Genomic DNA, 23,387 nt, shown 5'->3' on the forward strand with positions numbered 1-23,387 from the left:
ACCCTCCCGTGTGTGACCCCAGATTTGCCCACCTGCCCTTTCACCTTATGCTCCCCCCGGTACCCACAGCCCCTGTCTGACCTCCTCAGCCTTGTGTCACTCTAACACCTCTCTCTCCTCCCCTTTTCTCCCTGTCTTCCCCTGTCCTTCTCCCTCCCTCTTTTTCTCCTTTGATTCATTCCTCCTCACCCTCGTCTTCTTCACTGGCGGCATGTCCTTCTCTCTTGCTCTCTCTCTCTCTCTATCCCCGTCTCTTTCTCTCTCTCTTTCCCCCTCTCCGTTCACCAGTGTTTCCTTCCTCAGAGTCCACTCATGTTTAAGGATCAGATGCAGCAGGACGTCATCATGGTGCTCAAGTTCCCCTCCAACTCGCCCGTCACCCACGTGGCCGCCAACACGCTGCCCCACCTCAGCGTGCCGGCCGCTGTCACCGTCACCTGCAGCCGCCTGTTTGCCGTCAACCGCTGGCACAACACCGTCGGTGAGGCACCTCTTCTCTCACACCTCACCATCTCCACATCTCCACCGCCGTGAGAAGTGACCTGTCCCGCGCTGCTTCAGACTTTAAGGGGCCGTTTTTTGCAGGTCTGGGATTTGTAGTTTTTTCCCCTCTGTGCCCCACAGGTCTCAGAGGAGCCCCTGGGTACTCACTAGAACAGGCTCATCACCTGCCTATAGAGATGGATCCTCTGATAGGTCAGTGAACGAATAACACTTAGAATGACACATTAGCTTTGATGCTATGTTTTAGTAACCAGTAACACCGGTTAATCTAAATGGCACCAGTAAATGTTTATGTATAACTTGTGGATTGGGATGAAGGCACATTTATACAAGGTTCACATTTGCATCGTCAGTGTTGTTTTTTAATGAATATAAATTTCAGACATAAGACATAACTAATACTGTCTTTAGTGTTGAACCTTTGCTGTTCTACTTGTCTGTTGCTTGTAAATCCAAATGAATGTTATTTCTTCTGTTATCATCTCAGCCAACAACTCTGGGGTGAATAAACGGCAGATCACGGATCTGGTGGACCAGAGCATTCAGATCAACACCCACTGCTTCGTGGTCACTGCTGACAATCGCTACATCCTGGTGTGTGGCTTCTGGGACAAGAGTTTTCGAGTGTACTCCACAGAAACAGGTGTGTGTGTGTGTGTGTGTGTGTGTGTGTGTGTGTGTGTGTGCTGCATCATTCCATTGGCGCCACTACTGCTCCATCTATTAATTACCAACCAACATGTGAATGTAATGTGTGAAGTCTCCTCCTCTCTGCGCTTCCTGACCTTTGGCCCCTGTGCTCCGCCCCCAGGCAAGCTCACCCAGATCGTGTTTGGCCACTGGGACGTGGTGACTTGCCTGGCCCGCTCCGAGTCCTACATTGGCGGCGACTGTTACATCGTGTCGGGCTCACGAGATGCCACACTGCTGCTGTGGTACTGGAGTGGACGGCACCACATCATCGGAGACAATCCTAACAACAGTGAGTTTCCCGAGCGCACGGGGAAAACGGGCCTCCGTGGTTCCGCTCGCCTTTCCAGCGGGTTCCTGGTGTTTGATCTGGTTCCTCCTGTGTTGTAGGTGACTATCCTGCCCCGAGGGCAGTCCTGACCGGTCATGACCACGAGGTTGTGTGTGTGTCTGTGTGTGCTGAGCTGGGACTGGTGATCAGTGGAGCCAAAGGTCGGTCCAAATGCTGATAACTGTGTGATGAATGTGTTGTGTATTATTTATGAGGAGTTTTAGATAAGCACTTTTCTGCTGAGCTGGTTTTTCATATAAGTCTGCAGAGATAGTTGCTGTTAGTAAAACTAAAACTAACAAAAAAAATAAATAAATAATGTGTGTATTTGTCCATCCCTGTGTCTGCCTGTGTGTGTTCCTCCGTGTGTGTGTGTGTGTGTGTGTGTGTGTGTGTATGTCAGAGGGGCCATGCTTGGTGCACACCATCACGGGAGACCTGCTGCGGGCCCTGGAGGGCCCGGAGAACTGCCAGAGGCCGCGGCTGATCTCGGTGTCCAGCGAGGGCCACTGCATCATCTACTATGAGAGGGGCCGTTTCTGTAACTTCAGTATCAACGGCAAGCTGCTCGCCCAAATGGACGTCAACGACACCACACGAGTAAGTGCAGAGTTCAGAGTTTCACTCCCGTGAAACCTTTGTGGGTGTCTCACGAGCACGGTGACGTCCACGAGTCCTGACGAGTCCCCCTGTGTGTCGCAGGCGATCCTGCTGAGCAGCGATGGGCAGAACCTGGTGAGCGGAGGGGATAACGGCGTGGTGGAGGTGTGGCAGGCCTGCGACTTCAAACAGCTCTACATCTACCCCGGCTGTGACGCTGGCATCAGGGCCATGGACCTGTCCCACGACCAGAGGTGATTTAGCCCACCGCAATGGTCACGACGACCACCAGTCTTGCCCATAATGGTGGTTGTAAAAATTCGAAATCTCAATTTCATTACAAATAGATAATTGTAGTGTATAGCTACATTTTATGGTTTTTAACTGTTTGTGAAATGTCTTTATTGCGTTGTGTGTGTCTGCAGAACTCTGATCACTGGGATGGCGTCTGGGAGCATCGTGGCATTCAACATTGATTTCAACCGCTGGCACTATGAACACCAGAACAGATACTGAGGGCGACACCAGGAGAGGACAGACAGATAGACGGACAGACAGATAGAGAGGGAGAGAAAGAGGGAGGGAAGGAGAGAGAGAGAGAGCAGGAGGGCAGTGTGAGAAGTCCTAGTCTGTACCCTACTGGCCTACACTAGGAGATATGGGTCTTTCTCCTCCACTGCTCAGCGGAGAAGTGTGTGGAGATGTCCAATGATGTGAAGCTCAGAGAAGCACTGTAAGACTGTAAGAACCTTCAGACTTAACTGCTGTAACCTAGAACCCAAGGGTTGTTTTTCTGCCCCCCTCTTACGACAGTAGGTCACCTGAAGTCCTCTCGTTTGCAAACTGTGAACATAACCCGATACGAACACACACACCCCCCTCCCCCAAGCACTGACGTGGCAGGAGAGGACGCGTCTCCTACCACAAGCTGCCCTCGACGACGTCTTTGAGGTGAACCGCCAAGCCACAAAAACAAAAGATGCTTTTCCTCTGGTTGTGGTCGGTGGGTTTGGGGCTCCTGGCTGAGGGGCGATGCTGAACACAGTCCTTGTAAATAGGGAGTGGGTGGGGGCCACAGACACGGGCTGCTCTCCACGGCGAGGTCTCACACCCCACACGCCCCTCCCCCTCCTCTACGGATGGTTCCATCACCTTTAATTTCTTAATGACTTGCTGTATGTAAAATATTGTGTATTAATAATGATATGATGGCGCTTTCGCTGATGACGGTGATGTGGGATGAGTGCAGCTCAGAGGTGACGTCCTATCAGAAAACGGCCTTCGTTTTCCTCTTTGTATATTTGGTAATTGTTTTGTCATATATGTACATAATGTGATGGCTAAGGCAGGTAGGCATGCAAGAGGGACTTCATGGAGTAAAAAAAAAAAGGTTTCAAAATAAAAGTACCCCTCTCTCACACTCATTCGCTGATTATTTATGATAATGTTCCAAGTTTTTGTACTGCCACTTCGCACCATAAACCATAATTTATTAATGTAATGGTTTTATTTTCGCTCTACAGCCACATTTAGGCCCTACACGCCCCTCCCCCCATTGTATGATTTTGTGCATTGATGTTTGTTGTATTTGATCAATATAAAAATCATGTGTAATGGTTCTGTTGTAACACCACAACCACAGTAAGCAATATCATAACTGTAGCCAGGAGAGGAGTAGAGGTCTTAAGGCTTTTCAGGAGGGAAGTTTGGTTTATACGAGTATTAAGATATTTAGAATACATTATACACTTCAATATAAGGCAGTTTCTTTACTCCCTTCTCCCCCTCAAGAAAGGTTTGAGAACAATATTTTTGAATCTACAGTATGATACCGAAATCTAATGTATCTGTTTCCTTGCAAACATGTAAATGAGTCAGTTTAAAGTTACAAAAATAAGAAATGAAAGAAATAATAAATTATGCAAAGAGATTGTTGATTTTTTTTTTATCTTGTCATTGGCCATAGACGTGCGTGTGCGTGAGACAGAGGTCATGTGCACTTCTGCCTGTGATTAGGTGAGTGGTTAGTACTGTACATTTTTGTTCCATTTGTACATTAGCAAAACTATTTTGTTCTTTTATTTTGTGTGGTGGACATGATCATTGCATATGTTTATAATTTATTTTGTGTACTGTTTGTAAAGAGGAGAGTTACGGTTATTGGTGAGACCATGAAGGAAGGAACTTTATTTAAACTTTATTTAAAGATCTACCTGATGAACACAGCGTCCCATCTGCTGTTTCATGCATTTACAGCAACTTGAATAAGCCAGAAGCTCACAAGAGGTGTCTCTTCAAATGTTTAAATATTACTTCATGCCAATATATAAAAATCAATAACTGTAAAATAAAATTGTTTCCTTTTTGTCGTATTTACAATAAAACCAAACAAAATATCCGTTAGAGGTGTTTGTTCCTTTCTGGGAGCTGTGGTCTGTATGAAAAGTTCTGATAGAGATAGATAGCTGAGAGAGAGAAAAAGATCCTGACAACACTTTCAAAATGGAGACCTCTCTAATCTAACAACATGGATCCATTTAAGCGTGTTTTTTTCAGAGTTTCCAGCAGTATAACTGATGCAGCAGTATAACCTATACACAGTATAATATAAACACAACCCAGGCTGTCCCCATACCAAAAGTGTGGTAACCACTTTTCCCACCAAAACTTAAAATGGTGATTTCTTGGTACTTTTGCTCAGCGTCTTGCGCATTTCACGCTCAGGCCATTAAGAAAGCTTAAGTGTAAGTACCAACATTAATTTGAATGGTCCACATGCATGTGTGTGTGTGGACAGTTTCCACAGACTAAAAAGAGATTCAAGCATTTTAGCAGCTTTTATTACCATTACAATTTTATTTAATTTGGGCACAAATTAAACATGTTTATGGTAATTTTTTGTTGTTTGTCTGCAATCCTTAATGTAAAAACTTTGTTCTGTATTCTCTATACTCCTCTTTACTGCAAAATGAGACGTCCCATGAAAATGGTGCATCAAGGGATATCATGTCCCTTAATGTAGACCAAATGACAGAAGTGTGCATGCTTGCAATAATTCTGCAGTAAGACTAGAATGTGAGATGGGCTTACTGTCAGCTGCCTTAAACTCCCTTTGTGGCCAGATTCATCTGAAGTCATGGGCACCACCAAGCGTGTACCAACTGTGTAAACAGTGACAGGGTTGTCCTTGGACCGAGTACATATGAGAATCAGAACCACCAGCTTGTCCGTCTGGGCCAAGAAGTATAGAAAAGTGGGCTTCAAAAATCACAATCAGCATTGTACACACAGCATAGCCACATAAGAAGATGCCATCTCTCGGTTTGGAACAGGAGTTGTCAACACAAACGTACGATTCATGTTCCAAAGGAGTATGCGCTAAATTGTGCCTACAGCATAACTGGCCAACAATCGTCAAGGAGCAATCATGTCTCTCCAGTGTTGGTGCTGAATTGTGGAGAGATTTAGGGTCTTTGATGGAGTATGAAGCCTGCAGAGAAGAAGGTTTAACAGTCGGATTACTTGTGCCTTTTTTCATAAATGCCACATGTCTGGACCATCATGGGTTGTATAGCAGATGTATTTAACACTTAGTTTCCTGAAAACAAGTATGTAAGGTTAAATTATGTGAAAACACTTAATTTCTCAGCATCTTATACAAAGACAGATGACAGATGCACGTAAATGCTCAGGAAGGCCTTGGACCACATTATTGAGTTTTGGAAAGATATGCCACAGGTCTGACCTCCACCATGCTGAAGTGCGAACACCCCTGGCGTTGCGCTCACACACGTAGAGATGTAAAACAAAGCTGTAGTCAGGTAACCTGCAGGAGCAGGAGGCAGACATCAGTCCAGCTGACCATGTGGTCCGATCAGAAGACTCAGCTTTGCATACAATGATTAGTGTCTTATCAACACCAACAGGAACTGTCATGAGCTCAAGCCCAAGATTGGATAGTTCCAAAAAATTCATCATACTTTCCTTTGATGGGGTGGAGGGCTTGAAGCTTCTGATAATGTCCACACATTTGTCAGCCAGTGTGTGTCCGTCTGATATAAGTATGAAACCCAGGTAATTCACCTTTGCTCAGCAGTACTGGAGATCTTCCTGTCTGTCCAGGACACATGCTATGACTATGCCCTGAAATGAACCCTCATGAGCACATGCACTGATAAAATAACAGATGCTTGGTTCTTGTTCCTCCATGGCACAGTTGGTTTCCCAGTATCATTTTATCTATCCAGGTTAGGGGTGCTTTATCTGGCTTGGGATTTACAATACCCCCTACCCCCCATTTAGGAGAACAAAGTGTGCACACATTGCAGAAGAATATTCTGACTTAACACCAAGAATGTCCAAATATTTCCACCTGGTTTTCAGATGTTAAAGCAAATTCAACTCCCACACGTTGGTGCAGAGAAACCAATCTTCCTACCCAATTTTACTCCTACCCATCAGTGCAGAGGAAGAGCCACAGCTGCTAAAATAGATCACCATCAGGAAGTCAAACAAAAACCAGAATTGTACTCACCTCCAAGTGACGATTCCAAATAAGCCCTGAAAAACTGTAGATGTTATTTGACCTCTTTCTCAGCCCCAGTGCAAGATCCAGCCCTCTCTGTCCAGTCAGTCTCTCTATGAGCTCAGGGCTCCATGGAATAAAGAGACCAGAATCAGCTTTGGTCATATAGAGAGTCTCTATTACATTAACTACAAGTGCAAGATATTTGTATTATTATTAGACTTTATTGTAAGGACAAGAATTTGACTCTTACAAACACTTTCAGTCTTTCAGTCATTTCTTTCACCTCTCTGCCCTCTCCCAGAAAACCACTGTTGTTTGTACCAGTTAATGTTGTTTCATTGTACTTGGCATCAGTAATAACAGCTGAGTCAAAGCACCAAACTACATTTTGTATTGAAAGGACCAATTTATCTAGTTTGTATTATTTCTTTTCTTTTTTTAAATGTTTTAAGAAGCTTGTAATGAAACCCTCACTCTACCTTCTCTATTTTAGTAGGGCCTCCATCCAAGCCTGTTTGTTTCTGTCTGGCCTTGGGGTCATTGTCTGCTTGTTCACTTTTCATGCAGTGTGTATATTTGGGTGTGGCTTTGCCTAGTTTTACAGAGCTTTTGAAAATTCATTGTTTTAGATGGACATCTCTTTCTTTCAATGTTATCTTTTTTTGCCTTATCTCAATAATGTAGTCTTTTCAATATCTTTGTATCTCAATATCTTATCTCAATATCTTTCTCCCATTTATGCTTCATCTGATTCCAATCTCTTTAATCTCCTGCTTAATTCTTCATTTTTCCATTGCTTGTATGTGCAAATTTTTAAAATGTATTTCTCCTCTCTGTCTCTCTCCCCATGTTCATTCATTTTCTCGTGTTGTTCAGCTATTTGAGACATTTTTGACTTTCATTTTATTTTCCTCTCCTTTCTTTCTCAGGTCAGGTCTTGCATGATTTTGTCCCCTCTAATTTTCCTTCAATTCTCATTCTTTCTCATTCTCTTTCTCGTTCTATCTCTTCACGTTTCTCTAGCCTCTTTCACATGTTTATTCTCGGACACTTCCTCTATGTCTGTCGCATTCATCTCTGAATCTCTGTCTCTGTTCTTGTCTCTTTTATGTATCTTTTGGAACCTGCTGGCTTATTCAGATCTTGATCTTCCTTGTGAGGCTTTGTCCTTTGTTAGTGCAAAACTTTACCAAAATGCAAAACACAACTTTTTGCTGATGGGAGCTTGTTGTGGCCTTCTGTGATATCTGTTCATCTGTAACAGTGTTATCACTGGGCCTTTCAAAAATCTTTGCAGCAGCCGAGATCTTTGTTTTGTTCTTTTCCTTCTCTCTCCCTAATCCAGTTATTTTGACCGGGGTTATTTCACGAAGCAGGATTTCTCAGATTAGTCAAATTAATTAAGCACAAGGTCAATACTGCCCAATAAAGAAATGCTGAGTGACATTCCTATTGGACAGTCATTAAGCTTAATTCATTTGGCTCATTTGAGAAATCCTGCTTTGTGGAATTCCCCACTGGTTACCACAAAATCAATGATGGAACCAGTTGTTACATTGCCACATTGGTAATGCTCGGCACTGCACTCTCAACCACCAATTGGAATTGATCATACATACTTTATCTGTATTAGTAAAGCACTGATTATAAGACACACTTCTGTACGCTCTGTCATCACCATATTCCACATTCCACCACCTTTCACCTTCACATCTAGACACTGCAAATACATGCTAGTACATTGCATTGGCTAAAGCTGTGTGTGTGTGCGTGTGTGTGTGTGTGTGTGATGCTGTTGTTCTTACTATGAAGTAGTAAAAGCTACAATTTGAAGAGCTCCTGAATGCATTAATATTATATATTTATAATATTAATTAGAAAATATTAGAAAAGGATAGTCTCAGATGTTTATAGAATTTGAGCGAGAGAGAAATATATTTCATAGCTGAAAGGTGAAGATTTCTAGACTATATCTTGGTAGAACAGTTCAAAAATGATCTTGCTGAGTATGCTGTGATGTATTCGACATACAGTCAACTGCAACTCAAGTCACCGTTTATGCAGGTTTGTTCTCAAGCAGACTTCTAAACTTAACACAAATGGCTACCACTTGAGATGGAATTAGTAGTACTTGGATAACTGGACACATCACCAAATAATCCAACAACAAAACTGCAATGTGTGGCTGAAAATTCTCACTTGAAGGTAAGGCTATAGCCTTGGTAATGTGGCAATTTGGGGTCAAATATGCAATGTCTTATTCATTGTAAAACTGGAAAGTTTTAGCTTTATCTAAGCATGCAGAAGCATTTTCAAATGTTTGAAAGTAGAAATTAACACTTGGGACATCAATGAGTTCATGTGTTGAAAAATTTCACTTGAAGGCCTTAGTATTACAGCAATTTTGGGTCAAATGTGCAATGTGATATTCATTGCAAAACTAATGTTTGCTTTATTGCAGTATGTACTGCACTTTTTGAGACTTTTCTTATCCCTTTATTGAGGTTGACTATAGGACTAGTTTGAGATGTAGGGCTAGTTTAAGATGTATGACTAGTTTGAGATGTAATTGAAATGTAGGACTAGTTTGTGATGTAGGACTAGTTTGATATGTAGTTGAGATGTAGGACTAGTTTCAGATGTAGGGCTAGTTTAAGATGTATGACTAGTTTGAGATGTAGGACTAGTTTGAGATGTAGTTTAAATGTAGGACTAGTTTGTGATGTAGGACTAGTTTGATATGTAGTTGAGATGTAGGACTAGTTTGAGATGTTGGGCTAGTTTGAGATGTAGGACTAGATTGAGATGTAGGGTTAGTTTGAGATGTAGGGCTAGTTTGCATTGCAAACAATATGCAGTATCAGACATCTGATAAGATGTATTGCACATAGTAGTATTTGAAAAGTTGTCTGGGATGCATGATTTGAGTGCATGTGCCTAAAATAATATGTGCAACAGATAATCAGAAATATCACCCACCATTGGCCAAATGTTATATTCCATTGGTCTGTAGATGGTACATGTAACCTGGCTAATGTTGAGACTGCGAAATGCCCACTGAATACTCTTTAGCTAATAGCAGCAATGTTTTTCTTTCATTTTTTGTGTCATTTCTAAGTATCTTCCAACAAGCTTACAGAAGCAATGTGCTAAATTTCAGCTTTATGAAACCAGCAGTTTAGAAACAAATTATAGTGCCCCATAGTAACACAAACCAGCCAAATTTTATTACTTTATAATTATTTACATCTAGATTTCAATCTTTTCAACTTATCAATCTTTTCAAGATGTTTAGATATAATTAGATAATGCTCAATTCCTGCTATCTTAACATATATTTATTATATTCAACTGTCATGTTTTTGAGAATAATTGAGAAACTGCATTACTGTGTATGCTGAAGTCATCTGGATCCCCTCTAGAAGCGTGTATTCCTAACCATGTGACCTTTGCTTTATCAACACTCCTTGGTAAACAAACAATAGGGCTGTGTATACCAGTGAGCATTAATACGTGGATGATTTGCTTTCTTCAAACAATGGATTGATTTACTTCACTTTCATTGTAGGTAGAGTGGAACTTATGCAGATTAATTACTGGTTAAAAGTTGATAAACACAGTTTACAACATAAACACAAAGTACAGCCACTCGGATCTAATCATGAAGAAAGAAGAAATGTAATTTATTGCAAATGCAATAAATGTTAAACCACACAATTTCATAAGTATTTTATTGGCTTCAATGTGACAGTCAGCCCTAACCAGGCACAAATTGCCATCATTTCATGTAATATTCATCACATCTGGTAACAAATCATGTAGACACAAGTGAAACTGGTCTGGTGATGTCTGAAAGTGCACAAAATGTGATTTGTTGGTGTTTTCCAGGATGTCGTATAAGCAGGTCATTGAGTCCTTAAAGCTATTACACTGTCAAGTTCAATGTAAATGCAGGTTATATATTGGAATACAAACATTTGTAGGTTCATTGATTTATTTATTTCTCTCTGGGTCTCTGTGGCTTTCATCTACACGGCAGTCACGCAGTTGCCACTTTCCTTGTCCCAAAGCCTCTGAGGTTTTAGTCCATCCAAAAAAAAAAAAAAATGTTTGTGCTACAGTTTTTAATATGTTGGATACTGGACTAAACGGTAATGCTGTGGCAGTACTCAGTTACCACACCCTGTGCAGCGTGAGGGGACCGTGGTGTGGACTGGTGCAGTAGGAGTAACTCTACCGCACCTCATCACACTCCGGTGCATGCCTGTTGTCCACTGCAGTATTTCTGCACAGAACCAGTGACACACTGTTTATTTCACGTCTGCCTCTTCAAAGGAAAGAGAAGCCATTGCACTTGTGCTTATGTTCAATATACTCACATACAGAGAAACAATGAAATATGTGATTGCTATATTCTCTAGTTAAAGAAATATATTGTCAATATCAAAATAATTGAAATCATATTATTTACACCGATTACAAAAAAACAGGTCCCCATCTCATGTGTCAGCGTGCTCTCTGTGCCACGTAGCACCTTCAGCTGCAGTCCGAGGGAGAAGGAGAGCAAAGGTTGGAGTTTACCACTGGAATGATGAAGAGGAGGGTGGAGGAGGGTGGTGTTACTGTGACATTGTGAGGGACACCAAAGAGTTTTGTGCCCTGCCAGAACAGCGCTGGCTCTAAGTTTCTAAACCGCAGCGGTCAGGTGAGGTGATGCTCCTGCCCCAAGCCAACGTGCCTAACAGCTCGGCGGATAAATCGCCCGAGCAGTCGCTACGTGACAACCACTGCCTCCGCAATAATCACATAACACCCAGGCAACCGCTCCAACCTCGAAAGCACAAGAAGAGTTCAGCCAGGCGTCGCCACAGATGAGCCTCATGCAGGCCTCCATTAAACGAGCAACAAGAACCTGTCTTCAATTATTTAAAAAAACATATACATCATGTATAAATAAATAAATAAATAAATAAGAAAACTAACCATAATGAGGTGAAGTAATTCACAGAGTCCCCTCCCCCAGGCTTGACTAACTATAATCATGTTCCACAGGTGGCAGTCAACACCTGCATCATCGCTCCGGCCGCCGAGCGGATCGGCCGCGGTCTTCCGCACTTGCGCGTTCCGAATCCTCATAAACCCTTCCTATATCCTTCCACACGCTTCCCACTCACCCCCCGACTCTAGAAGGGGGAGCTGGCCGAGCGCACAGTCTCGGTGGAGCAGGCGGAAAAGTCTTCAGACTCAGGCGTGGAGGTGGCCGAGACGGGGGAGGGGGAGGGGTGGTTTGGCAGGGAGCACAGCTGTAGATCGGGGCGGTGGTGTGGGGTGGAGGGCTGGGCGGGGAGGCTACAGGGCGGCTGGGTGGAGGGCAGCGGTGAGCTCACATCCTGGTGGCGTCCTCGTCGGAGAATCTGCCCCTTCTTATCAGGAGTGGTGGTCTACAGGAGGGAGGAGGAGACATTTTGTACACCAGAGTTTCACTAAAGAATCAGATAAGGGTGATGTTAAAGGAGAACTTTCCTCATTTTGATATGTGAAACGATGTGTAAGACATCAACACCATGATTTCCAGTTAATGACAATGTAATTTGTTGGACATACACATCAAAATAGCATTAGATAATTTCTAAATTCTAATACTCGACTAGATACTTGCGAAGTTCCCCTTTACTACATATACTACACGCAAAAGTAAGACGGAAATTGATGATAGCCGCATGCTTTCAAACTGACGTCACATCATAGCACAAGACAAGACAGGTGAGACAAACACCAGCATTGTGTTGAAAATCTGTGTGGGTAAGCATTTGATGAAGAGTACATGAATACCACAACACAGTAACAGAGACACCGGCCACACAGAAGGGCAGGCCAGGGAACTGATGGAGTGAAACGTGGAGAACAGGACAGTGCTACTCCGCCCCTGGTGGGTGGGGCCTCGCTGGTATGGGCGGGCTGGTTGGCACAGACAAGGCTTATGAAGCACGTTGTTGTCAGACTGCAGGAGTAAAAGCAGGCATTTACCTTATCCAGAACATGCCCGGGTGCTGGTAGAAGTCCAACGACCCTGATCTCTGGACGCAAAAATCATGGTCCAACTGTGCACAGGGAGACCAGCGCAACTCAGTGGGGAGCATCATCCACACACAACCCTCCCACAAAACCACAGATGTGCATAGCTAAACTCCAGACATGCCACATACCAGTACAACAAACTATAGTGGAAATCTTTGTTCAGAACAGTGGACGACCTTATTCTTTAGTCTGTATTCTGTAAATCCCACTGGCAGACATATATATATATTTAATGTGCTCATTCACTTAGATGTTCAACATGTTTACTAGTTTATTAAACAATTTAGAGATCCTGTCCTTCCAAAGTGACTTTGACATTTTGGTCATTTGTGTACTCAAGGAGCTGATCTAGGAACAAATACCACAGGGCAGATTTGAGGTCAGTACCGTGATCACGTCGACTCCTGGCGTGGTGCCGCTGGGCTTGGGGCCAGTGTTAAAGTGCTTCTTGATCTTCCCTGCCACAGACAGCTGGTGCTCATTCTCCGACAGGCCCTCATCCTGTGGGAGAAGAGCGCACGCTCAGCAAAACTGCAATACAGCAGCATCCATGTTGGGATGAAATCACAGGCACGCAAATCCAAAAGCATCATAATGACACAGTCACAATATGTGTTTCGCGATTAAGGCATACGGAATACCGCTAGATCATGACTCAAAAATGTGCAAGCCGCTGATTTTTAGGAACACATTGTTTTATCTAATTTTCATGTGTTATGCATTTCTCATATTTGACAGGTTGCAATATCACTAGTCATTTCTAAGCTCCTAACTGTCTATCCATTATTCATCTAGGAAATTATGATCAGAATGATGTAAGATGATCAAATCCAGCAACTGAATGTCATCTAGAACCATGATAAGGTTGGTCAGTGTGTTCCCAGACTGGTGTCAGTGGGAGATACTTACAGTCACCCAGGGATGTTCCAGAACCTGCAGAGCTGTGATTCTCTGATCCACTTCCATCTGCAGCATGGATGTGATGAGCTCCTGCAGGCACATACATGCAGACAGAGTCAGTGTTAGACCCACTCCCGCTGCCTCTGCAGGTGCTACATGGTGACCTATATGCACTTCTAAAAATGGTGGACAGTTATGTAGCAATGCTTACAATGCAAAAACAAAACAAAACAAACGAACATGCTGTATGGCGTGGCACAGGTGTTCAAGCTGATGCAGTAGAGCTTTTAAATAGATATATAAAAAAGTTGCTTTTTAAATTATGGGTAACTTAAAATACACAGTTGCACCAACAGTGTCATGAAAAACACAGGTCCAGTTTCACGCACCTTTGCTGTGTCTGACACATTGTCCCAGTATGGGAGAGGAAATTCTAACTGGCCCAGCAATATCTGGTCAAACAGAGTCTCTTGATCATCTGAGCTCCTGCAGGAATCACACACACACACACACACACACACACACACACACACACACACACACACACACACACACACACACACACACACACACACACACACACACAAAAGAAACCACATAAATAAATCTTGCCAAGTTCAATGACCTTTAATATAGTTTAAATAACAGTTGTTCCTTTAAAAGCCACAAGAGGGCCTAGCGTGCCCAGATGTCTGCACGTCCTGAACTGGCTAGCACACATCACAATTCTATGATTTCCATAAAGATTGAAATGAAAGGCTCACAAATGAATAGACATGCTCAGAATTTCAAATGCAAATATTTTCTAATTAAACCGATAATGTCCTGAGGCATCCAGCAAATACCTAAGAAGATTTAGACGTTACAACACATTAGTTCACATTATTTGCACATTGTTATTATACCTTACAATAGCTAACACAACAATCCTGGTGTATCCAAATCAACTTGAGTACCAGAGTTTGAAATAATTTATAGATTATATAAAAACAGCATTATGAGTTTTGTTTAGATGATAAACTTACCCACGGAAGGGTGGGAACCCACACAGTAGGATGTATGTAATGACCCCAGCTGCCCAGATGTCAACTTTAAGGCCATACCTACAGCAACAGGGAGAATAATACAGTTCAATGCATATAATAAATATACCAAACGTGTTATTTAAGTAATTATCATACAATCCTCATGCCACAAACATGCAGCATGCTTTAACATTAAGATTTTTACATGCATTTCTAATGAGCTGTTCTCACCCAGTCTCTGTGATGATTTCAGGTGCTACATATGTGGGCGTTCCACAGACGGTGTACAGCGGTCCGTCTACCACTGTCGCCAAGCCGAAGTCTCCCAGCTTCAGAGATTTGCTTCCGTCCTGGTGCTCGTATACCTGGAGGGAGCACAGCCAAAACCGGGGGCTGAGCAGGCAGCTCTCCAGGCTCCATCTGCCTCACCCGAGTCAGGGCAGCAACTTGAGCATCACACCTTACAGGCATCTGCCTCACCCGAGTCAGGGCAGCAACGTGAGCATCACACCTTACAGGCATCTGCCTCACCCGAGTCAGGGCAGCAACGTGAGCATCACACCTTACAGGCATCTGCCTCACCCGAGTCAGGGCAGCAACGTGAGCATCACACCTTACAGGCATCTGCCTCACCCGAGTCAGGGCAGCAACGTGAGCATCACACCTTACAGGCATCTGCCTCACCCGAGTCAGGGCAGCAACGTGAGCATCACACCTTACAGGCATCTGCCTCACCCGAGTCAGGGCAGCAACGTGAGCATCACACCTTACAGGCATCTGCCTCACCCGAGTCAGGGCAGCAACGTGAGCATCACACCTTACAGGCATCTGCCTCCGTCTGCCTTCTAATGACATGTGTTTAAATGTGAATCACTTGGAAAAGAGCAAAGGCTTGGCGTTCCTTTCTGCTGGTGGTTTTCTATGCTGGTAAATGACTGTGTTCTCATCCCATCGCTGAATTTCTCTGCTTCTAAAACGGAAAGATAGTACGGATGCAACTCGTAACCCACGCCCACTCTGGCCGCTCGCGCCCTGGGTCTGTGTTTGTTACATAATATCTGATGTAATTGCGTTTTACAAGCGCCTGGATCAGAGTGGCGGGAGGTGAATGTACTTCCAGCCACAGCATCTTCCTCAGGCCGAGGGGGGGGGGGGGGGGGGGGGGGGGGGCACGTGTGGGGGAGGGGAGCGTCAGCCGCATGCCATGGGCGTAGTTACACAAACAGCAAACAGAACATGTAATGGTGTAACTACAATCCTGTAGGACCATGAAATATTCATTCCTGTGGGAGCTTTGTAAATACAAAAAGGGCAATAATTAGTAAATATTTTCATGTAATTCTCCAATGATGAAGTATAATCTCAGTCTTGGGCTAATAAAGATTGGCAATCGATTATGTTGCTGAGTAGCGTCTAGTGGGAGGGTAGGGAGGCGTTGGGTGAGCAACTCTTCAACAGTGGCCTCTTGTTCTTAATCATCGTCTGAGACAGACCAGACGCCGTGTAAAGGGCACACGTGGTCTACACACTGATGTTGCCCCGCAGTGACGTGTAGTCAAAGCGATTTTGCCCGGGAGCAGGGAACAGTATGGTAACTGTCACATGGTGACTCACGTCTCACTTCCTCCCTCCAATAGTGATATCACACATTCAGGCTACGGGAGCAGGAGACCGGCAGGGGGACTCTGACTCTGAGTCAAGGACTCATCCAGCTGCCTTCGTTTCTCCACTTCTCTCTCTGTCATTCTCTTTGTCTCATTTTCTCTCTTTTTCTCACTTTTCACTCAGTACCGGCCCACAGATTTCAGAGAGGAGACCAGCAAGGCCATGTCCTGAACCCATGTTGGATCCCACTCACACCATACAAATATGGCTGGCAGATAGCATCAAGACATTAGACATTAGGCATTTTTCCACAGTGTGTTCCCTCACCAAATATGATGTAGTAAATCAGTAGAATCTGATATAATTATGATATAATGTCTTAATGATGGAATGAATGTACAGATGTTAAAGTGAATGAATAGATGGAACACTATACAGTATAAGAATACACCTAATTTTCAATTAGACATTGTGTATGGCTTTTTGTTAAGAAACAATAACATACATGCACGTGTGTGTGTGCGTGTATGTATGTATGTATGTATGTATATAAGATGTACACAGAATGTATATCTCTATGCTTCCAATAAAAAATTGATCACAAAAAGAATACACCTAATAAAACTCAAAGAAACAACTACATTAACACCATACTGGTTTTGGGAAGGTATGAACAAATCCAGTTACCAAAAGGTTCTCTGGCTTGATGTCTCTATGGACGATGTTAAGGCTGTGTAGATATTTAATGGCGTTGGCCAGATTATACAGCATGCCACTGGCATCCCTCTCTGTGTATCTGGTAGCAGAGGTAATAGCGTCAAAGAGGTCGCCCCCCTGTGGACAAACAAAACACATCAGCACAATAAATACCAATAAAGAGCAGGAAGCTGTGCATTACACATCATGGTCCTGTTTAGCGTCATGCCCTGGCGAGCTGTGCTAGAGGCAATACTCATGCACATGTAGCATGGTTGTCACCCTAGTTCACATCTTCATTTCAGGCGACGGTGCTGCTGATAAAAAATGCAGAAAGTGCACAGTGGTCCGTACAGTGGCCCGTATAGTAGTCTGTACAGTGGTCCACACAGTGGTCCTTATAGTGGTTCCGTACATTGGTCCATACAGTGGTTCCGTTCAGTGGTCTGTACAGTGGCCCGTACAGTGGCCCATACAGTGGTTCCGTACAGTGGTCCATACAGTGGTCCTTACAATGGTTCCATACAGTGGTTCCATACAGTGGTTCCGTACAGTGGTCCGTACAGTGGCCTGGTTTCTGCTGTGGAGCTGAAAAGCTCCTCATAGAGGCAGCTAAGTGGATCAGCTTAATATAGTGCTGGGCTGGACAACAGCAGCAGGCAACACAGAGCAGCCGCTGAACGAGGAGAAACACCAAACGGGACGTATCCTCCAGGATCTCAGCACACCCTTTTCCTACCGCTTTTCTCTCTCAGTGTCCGCTGTGTGCCTACACTGTGTGACGGACACACTGTGGCCATAAACAAAGACAATAACTAAGGGACCTAATGCCATTGGGATTGATGCACTGGAAGTGGATATAGTCACAGAGCAAATCAGTTTAAGAGGCCATACAGTGTGAAAATTTGCTGTCCAACACCAACACTAAACTATGAAGACTCCTTAATATATTATCCAACATGTGTTATTTCTGAATGTTTTTCGAATCAGTGGCTCTACTTCAAGTTCATGCCTAACGGAGTCCAGTGAGTGGCAGAAGCAACACTTGGGGCTGTGCTACAAACCTTGACCAGCTCCATGACCAGGTAGAGCTCACTGTAGGTGTCCATCTCCTCGATCAGCAGGACAATGTTGGGGTGCTTCACCCTCCGCAGGATGGCCACCTCATTCTGGATCATCTGCTCCTGGGAAGGGAGATATCAGTTGCGTTTTAGGTTTGACCATCATTTTCAAAGAAACAACAAGCTGACACTGTTCTGGGCCACATTGCAAATGAAGTCACATGACCTGAAGTTTCATTCAGCTTTTACGTCGCGTCTTAAATAATCGCCCACCCTCCCACTCACCTTCCCTCTGCATTTGCCCTTGTTGATGACCTTGAGGGCATACGCCCGACCCGTGGAGCGCTCCACGCACTCGTGCACCACCGCGAAGTTGCCGTCGCCGATCATACGGCCCACCGTGTAGCGGTCGGAGATGGAGGCCGGCACGGTGGGGGTGGCGTTCTCCTCCGCAGGCTCGGCTGCGCAGAGGACAGAAGAAGACGTGAACTCTCTCGTTTCTAGAGCGCAGATGAAAGCTGAAGAACTTCTCCCTTTGGAGAACGCTCCACGCTGCGGTGCTGGTGGGCTGAGTGCTGGCGGGCTGAGCTGAGCACCGGTGGGCTGGTTCTTACCTTCAGTAGCCGGCCCGTTGCTTTCGTCCAGGCTGCACGGCTTGGTGGAGGCCAGGGAGACGGAGGAGCCGCCTTGTTCTGAGCCCTGCAGGAGACACGGCAGCGGAGGTTTCGTTAACGGGCGCGTCTCCGCGGCCTCCCACGCCATTTCAGACTCCACGAACGAGTCTGATGTGCCACCCTCATGGCGGAGCCCCGCCCCTCCGCCAGGACACGCCCCGCCTCCCAGGTGTGTCTGCCGCCCGCACACCTCCCACGCGACACCCGTTTGCTCCATCAAGTCCCAGCCGCTACACTGGGCTCAGGCTAATACCCAGACTGGTTGCCATGACAGCAGGCAGAGAAGGGGGGGTCCTTTTTTCCCCTCGCGCTGAGAGTCAGCTCGGTACTGCGGGTCCTGCTACAGGTCAGCACCGAGAGTAATTACAGGTGTAGGGACTGGGGCGAGGCCACGGTGACAGGGACGTGTAGACTGATGTGGTTGGGACTCCAGGGACGTGTGGAGGGTGGAGACAAGGAGAGTGTGAGAGGAGGAGATGGAGGAGGTGCAGGGACCCGCGAGCACTCCAGGGCTTCACCAGAGGAGGACAAGCTCGCCGTCAAAGGACAAAAATGAATATGAGAGTTTTATGTGACGCCAGTTTTTAATATTACATTCCGCTTCTGTTTCATTCAGATCCTGTGCCATAGTGATGGCAACACTGTTGCCATGGAAACTGCTGGATTGTCGGAGCGAGCAGCAGGACTATCAACATTTCGCCTGTGTGAGACACGGAGCAGAATGAGGCAGGCCCATACAAAGCAGTTTCCTGTTTCCTGTTTGAATACGAGTTCAGCCTCTCCACTGTTCAAATGCCATGATTTCCTGTGCCTCTACACACCAGTGGTGAGCCAGACTGAGAGTGTTATGAAAGGACTCACTAATGCCATTCCGACACGTCATATTCTGTGTGCTTATATTTTTGTTAATGGTACGGGTCATATTTTGGACCTGGAATGATTCGGAAGTGTTTCAAGATTGAAGCACAAATCACATCAGGGAATTCGTACACTGGATGAAAGACCTCAATGAAGTCTTTGTTGCTTCAGTTCTCTCTCTCTTTTTGTCTCTGTCTCTCCCCTGAAATGTTTCCTCTTCAAGGACTTTCAGGTACACATCTGCTGGGGGTGGACTTGAGGGACCATTTCTTTTGACATACTCAGAATACTTCACTAGATTACAGCCCCAGGCTGGAGTCTTACACCATATTAATACCACAGCATAAAAATTCCATTCTTGTCTAGTGAGCTCAGGTCTCCCACAGATATGAGAGGAATATTCATGAGATTATCTGAACAGATTAATGGCCTGGCATCTCCAAACTGCCATGGAACACTTTTCTGTGTCTACGTCCTTCTAGAACTCATTTTGTTTCAACCGCCACTATAGAAATAATCTTTAGGTTAAGCTGTAACACTTATGCCATCTACAATAACACACTAAAAATGAGATTCTCTTTGATTGGGTTTTGTTTTTATTTTATTTTCCATAATCTTGTAAATGCACAAAAATGTTCTAAGTGACAAGATTGACGTTGATAAAGAATAAAAAAAAAAAAGAGAGATTCTCTGTGCACTTTAGGATTAGACTGTTGGGGGGATAAAAAGTTTTTGTGAGACCCTGATTAGTGGAGAAGTGTTACAAGTTATACAAGAGTTAAAAAAAAATAGACCAACCCGCACACAACCAAATCGCTCACAGTGGACAATATAGAGGCAGAGAAATGTGTCATTACACACACATTCTGCTTAATGTGGCCAACTCGTTCAATCGGGCGTATAATGAAGAGTATAATGAGAGCATTCGGTCACACCGAAAAATAAAAGTGCAAATAAACAAAGGTATGTTTTAGGTTGGCACATCAGAGATTATACAGCAGAAGCACAGAGCTAACACGACGACACTTAAAGGGATAAAGAACAATGAAAAAGAGAGATAAGTGAACAAACAGTACAGAGATGAAAGGAAGAAAAGAGATGCATACAAATGAGTCTGAAACTTCAGATCCTGAAGGTCAACCAGAGGTAAAGAAGAGGTAAAACGAAAACGAGCAAATTACCAAACGAACACAGACACCGGGTCACTGACGTCACTGTGCCTCGCAGGCATTTGTGTGCAGCGGGGTGATATTGCTCATGATGATAATTCACTCACAAAACCATAAACACATGAAATAGGCAGACATGAAATGTATTTACATGCACACACATGCATGATAATTGTATACAACCATTGTTTAAGCAATTAACAAATTACAGTGTTGAAAATCAAGTTCTACTCTTCAAACATGAACACATACACAGAATGATGCTCTTGTGCATACAGCATACACATATATGTGAGACTGAGAGAAGCATGCGATTCAACAAACAGGCAGTGTTGTGAAGGCCAGGCCATGGTTTCACTGACATGATTGGGAGAGTGTGTAAGAACAATACTGTGTGGCTGACTCATAGTACCGGAAGTGACATCACTATGTTCAACTTAACATAGTCAAACAGGAATAGTCCTCTAGGAAAGGCAACAAAAATCTATTCAGTGTCTGTCTGTCTCTCTCTCTCTCTGTCTCTCTCTCTCACCATCTGCTTTTCTCTGTCCATACTCTTTCTTGCATCTTCAGGGGAGGGGAGGTGAACCATCCATTCAGAATCTAGTTAACCTCATTTCTAACAGCGTGTCACTGTGAGCAGGGATCCTCGCCAACCCGAGGAACATCCTGTCGCCACAGTCCTGACATTGGGTCTCGTGCACTGAACTGTCTGTGCATGGATCAACATGGGCGTGGCCTCACTGTGACAGAATCCACACGACTGCGTCACATTTGACTCAGATGGGGCAGAACTTCAACAAAGGTATCCGTGGAACACAGGAACCCGTGGAACACAGGAACCACGGGAACGCCGGGCACGGAAACAAGCCTAACTGACGGTGTTGAGTGCAGCACAGCGTTAAGAAAAGGACAGTGTTACGACTCCATTTTGGTGTACGTCTGGAGAAATAGGTCACGGCAGGCACAGCTATGAAAGCAATACTTTGCCTGAATCTGCACTGGTGCTGTAAAAGTGATCATGCTTAATGGATACTGGTTTTGTACTTAAATCATTCAGCATGGAGTCTAAACCAATATCAGCTTGGAAAGCTGAACAAGAGTGCAGAACTCAGGGACCGCGGATATACATACATACATACAAATAGCAACTTAAGAGTCAACCATGGAGAACTCGCCTAAAAGGAGCTGCTTGAGATACACAGGGCCAGCTACACTGATTAGGTTTTGTGCATCGTTCCGCAATTCCACAAATGGCTCAAATGAAGTGCAGGAGAAGACCCAGGGTGTCGTCAGGGGCGGCAGGCTGACGCCAGCGAGCAGATCTTACAGGAAAGCAGGAAAACCCCACACCCGTCCTCCAGCAGACTCATGCAGGAGCTTTACTGGTCTCCTCTCCCCTACCAGCCTTGGAGACGCAGAGGAGCCTTTATCGCTCCGTGACCCACTTTTGGGGCTGATTATTATGAAGACTTTGGGATTCTTCTCTGCGTGAAGTCTGGTTAAATTCTCCTCCAGATAGAGACAGAGAGCGAGGCTAGAATGCGCCTCCCTGCCCAACCCGACCAAAACACAAACAGTCTTCCAGTACTTCACACATCCATGGAAGAAAACGTCCAGCAAATATGCAATGCTGTAAGAGTGAGCTTTAACAGCACTGTGTTTCTGCCTCTTGGAAAACAATCTGATTGCAGTCTCGTTCAAGAGCAACAAGGAGGGGCCACAAATTCTCCTGAACAGTGCAGCTACAGGGGAGCGTGGGTACCGGAGAGCCCGCAGGACCAGGGTCGGCCCCACCGAGCCGGCAGCGCATGATAACCTGGTCCTCCTTTCAGCACCTGCCAGTTCACTGCCAGCACCGGACACAGCTGGGCAGCTCCACACCACCAGGTGCTGGCCCCCGGGCCAAGGAGCAGCCGGCTGAGGGTAGAACTTGGCAAGAAACGGACTGGCAAATATACACACACAGTGGTCACACAGTTTTAGCCCTGTGGCTGTGGTAATGAAGGGGCAACCAGAGAGGAAGGACAGAGAGACAGAGACAAAGTAAGCGGTGACCACTGCAGGGGTTATGGCTCACACCAATTAAAGACTCGGTGACCAGTCTTGATTGTGCATAAACAAACGCTCACATTGGCTGGAGCAGAAACACCTTGATGTGGTCACACACATCATTAACCCTGCACATACAAGCACACACACACACACACACACACACACACACAGCTTTAAAGCCTGAGAAATAAATGGTGCTGGTAGAAACTCGTGCTGAGTTGAATGCTTGTACATTGGTCCATTTTAACCCATGCAGTCTGCATTTACCATTACAGAAACACCAGAGAGTTTATTCTCCACACACAGATCTGCTTCACACAGGTCACATGACCAAGAGCAACATGAGCATGTGAGCACGTGCGTGTGTTCACCATAATGTAGTACTGTGTGTGTGTGTGTGTGTGTGTGTGTGTGTGTGTGTGTGTGTGTGTGTGTGTGTGTGTGTGTGTGTGTGTGTGTGTGTGTATTTGTGTGTGTCCTTACCTCACGTTTCTTGAGACTCTCTGGACTGGAAGGGGAGGGGTTTGGTGACTTCACGGTGTGGGGTGTGGACAGCTGGCTGCCTGGAGTACCATTGACTAGGGGCAAATGAGAAAAGCAGCGTTAGCACATA

The 23,387-nt window shown here is 44.8% G+C and overlaps 2 protein-coding genes across 26 annotated transcripts in view; one reads left to right on the forward strand and one right to left on the reverse strand.

The window, feature by feature from the left end:
• nbeaa (neurobeachin a) overlaps positions 1-3,578 on the forward strand; it is a 100,851-nt gene extending 97,273 nt beyond the window's left edge. For 16 of the 21 annotated variants that reach the window (XM_077020219.1, XM_077020223.1, XM_077020220.1 and 13 more), the window contains 8 exons: positions 289-481; positions 625-696; positions 992-1,147; positions 1,316-1,486; positions 1,585-1,686; positions 1,929-2,125; positions 2,228-2,379; positions 2,551-3,578. In XM_077020219.1, the coding sequence (XP_076876334.1) occupies positions 289-481; positions 625-696; positions 992-1,147; positions 1,316-1,486; positions 1,585-1,686; positions 1,929-2,125; positions 2,228-2,379; positions 2,551-2,641 (1,134 nt within the window). In that variant the 3' untranslated portion in view covers positions 2,642-3,578. The remainder of the gene's footprint in view (positions 1-288; positions 482-624; positions 697-991; positions 1,148-1,315; positions 1,487-1,584; positions 1,687-1,928; positions 2,126-2,227; positions 2,380-2,550) is intronic. The other 5 variants (XM_077020221.1, XM_077020227.1, XM_077020234.1 and 2 more) reach the window with 1 other exon arrangement.
• A 6,789-nt stretch (positions 3,579-10,367) lies between these two features.
• dclk1a (doublecortin-like kinase 1a) overlaps positions 10,368-23,387 on the reverse strand; it is a 42,238-nt gene continuing 29,218 nt past the window's right edge. The window contains exons 5-16 of one of the 5 annotated variants that reach the window (XM_077020243.1): positions 23,258-23,352; positions 18,633-18,717; positions 18,304-18,479; positions 18,022-18,141; positions 16,949-17,095; positions 14,888-15,021; positions 14,657-14,734; positions 14,021-14,117; positions 13,641-13,721; positions 13,119-13,232; positions 12,681-12,754; positions 11,924-12,094 (exon numbers count right to left, since the gene is read on the reverse strand). In XM_077020243.1, the coding sequence (XP_076876358.1) occupies positions 12,037-12,094; positions 12,681-12,754; positions 13,119-13,232; positions 13,641-13,721; positions 14,021-14,117; positions 14,657-14,734; positions 14,888-15,021; positions 16,949-17,095; positions 18,022-18,141; positions 18,304-18,479; positions 18,633-18,717; positions 23,258-23,352 (1,259 nt within the window). In that variant the 3' untranslated portion in view covers positions 11,924-12,036. Of the gene's footprint in view, positions 12,095-12,680; positions 12,755-13,118; positions 13,233-13,640; positions 13,722-14,020; positions 14,118-14,656; positions 14,735-14,887; positions 15,022-15,947; positions 16,713-16,876; positions 17,096-18,021; positions 18,142-18,303; positions 18,480-18,632; positions 18,718-23,257; positions 23,353-23,387 lie in introns of those variants that run through there. The other 4 variants (XM_077020242.1, XM_077020245.1, XM_077020246.1 and 1 more) reach the window with 4 other exon arrangements.

This window comes from Brachyhypopomus gauderio, chromosome 10 (assembly GCF_052324685.1).
Source record: "Brachyhypopomus gauderio isolate BG-103 chromosome 10, BGAUD_0.2, whole genome shotgun sequence".
NCBI lineage: Eukaryota > Metazoa > Chordata > Actinopteri > Gymnotiformes > Hypopomidae > Brachyhypopomus > Brachyhypopomus gauderio.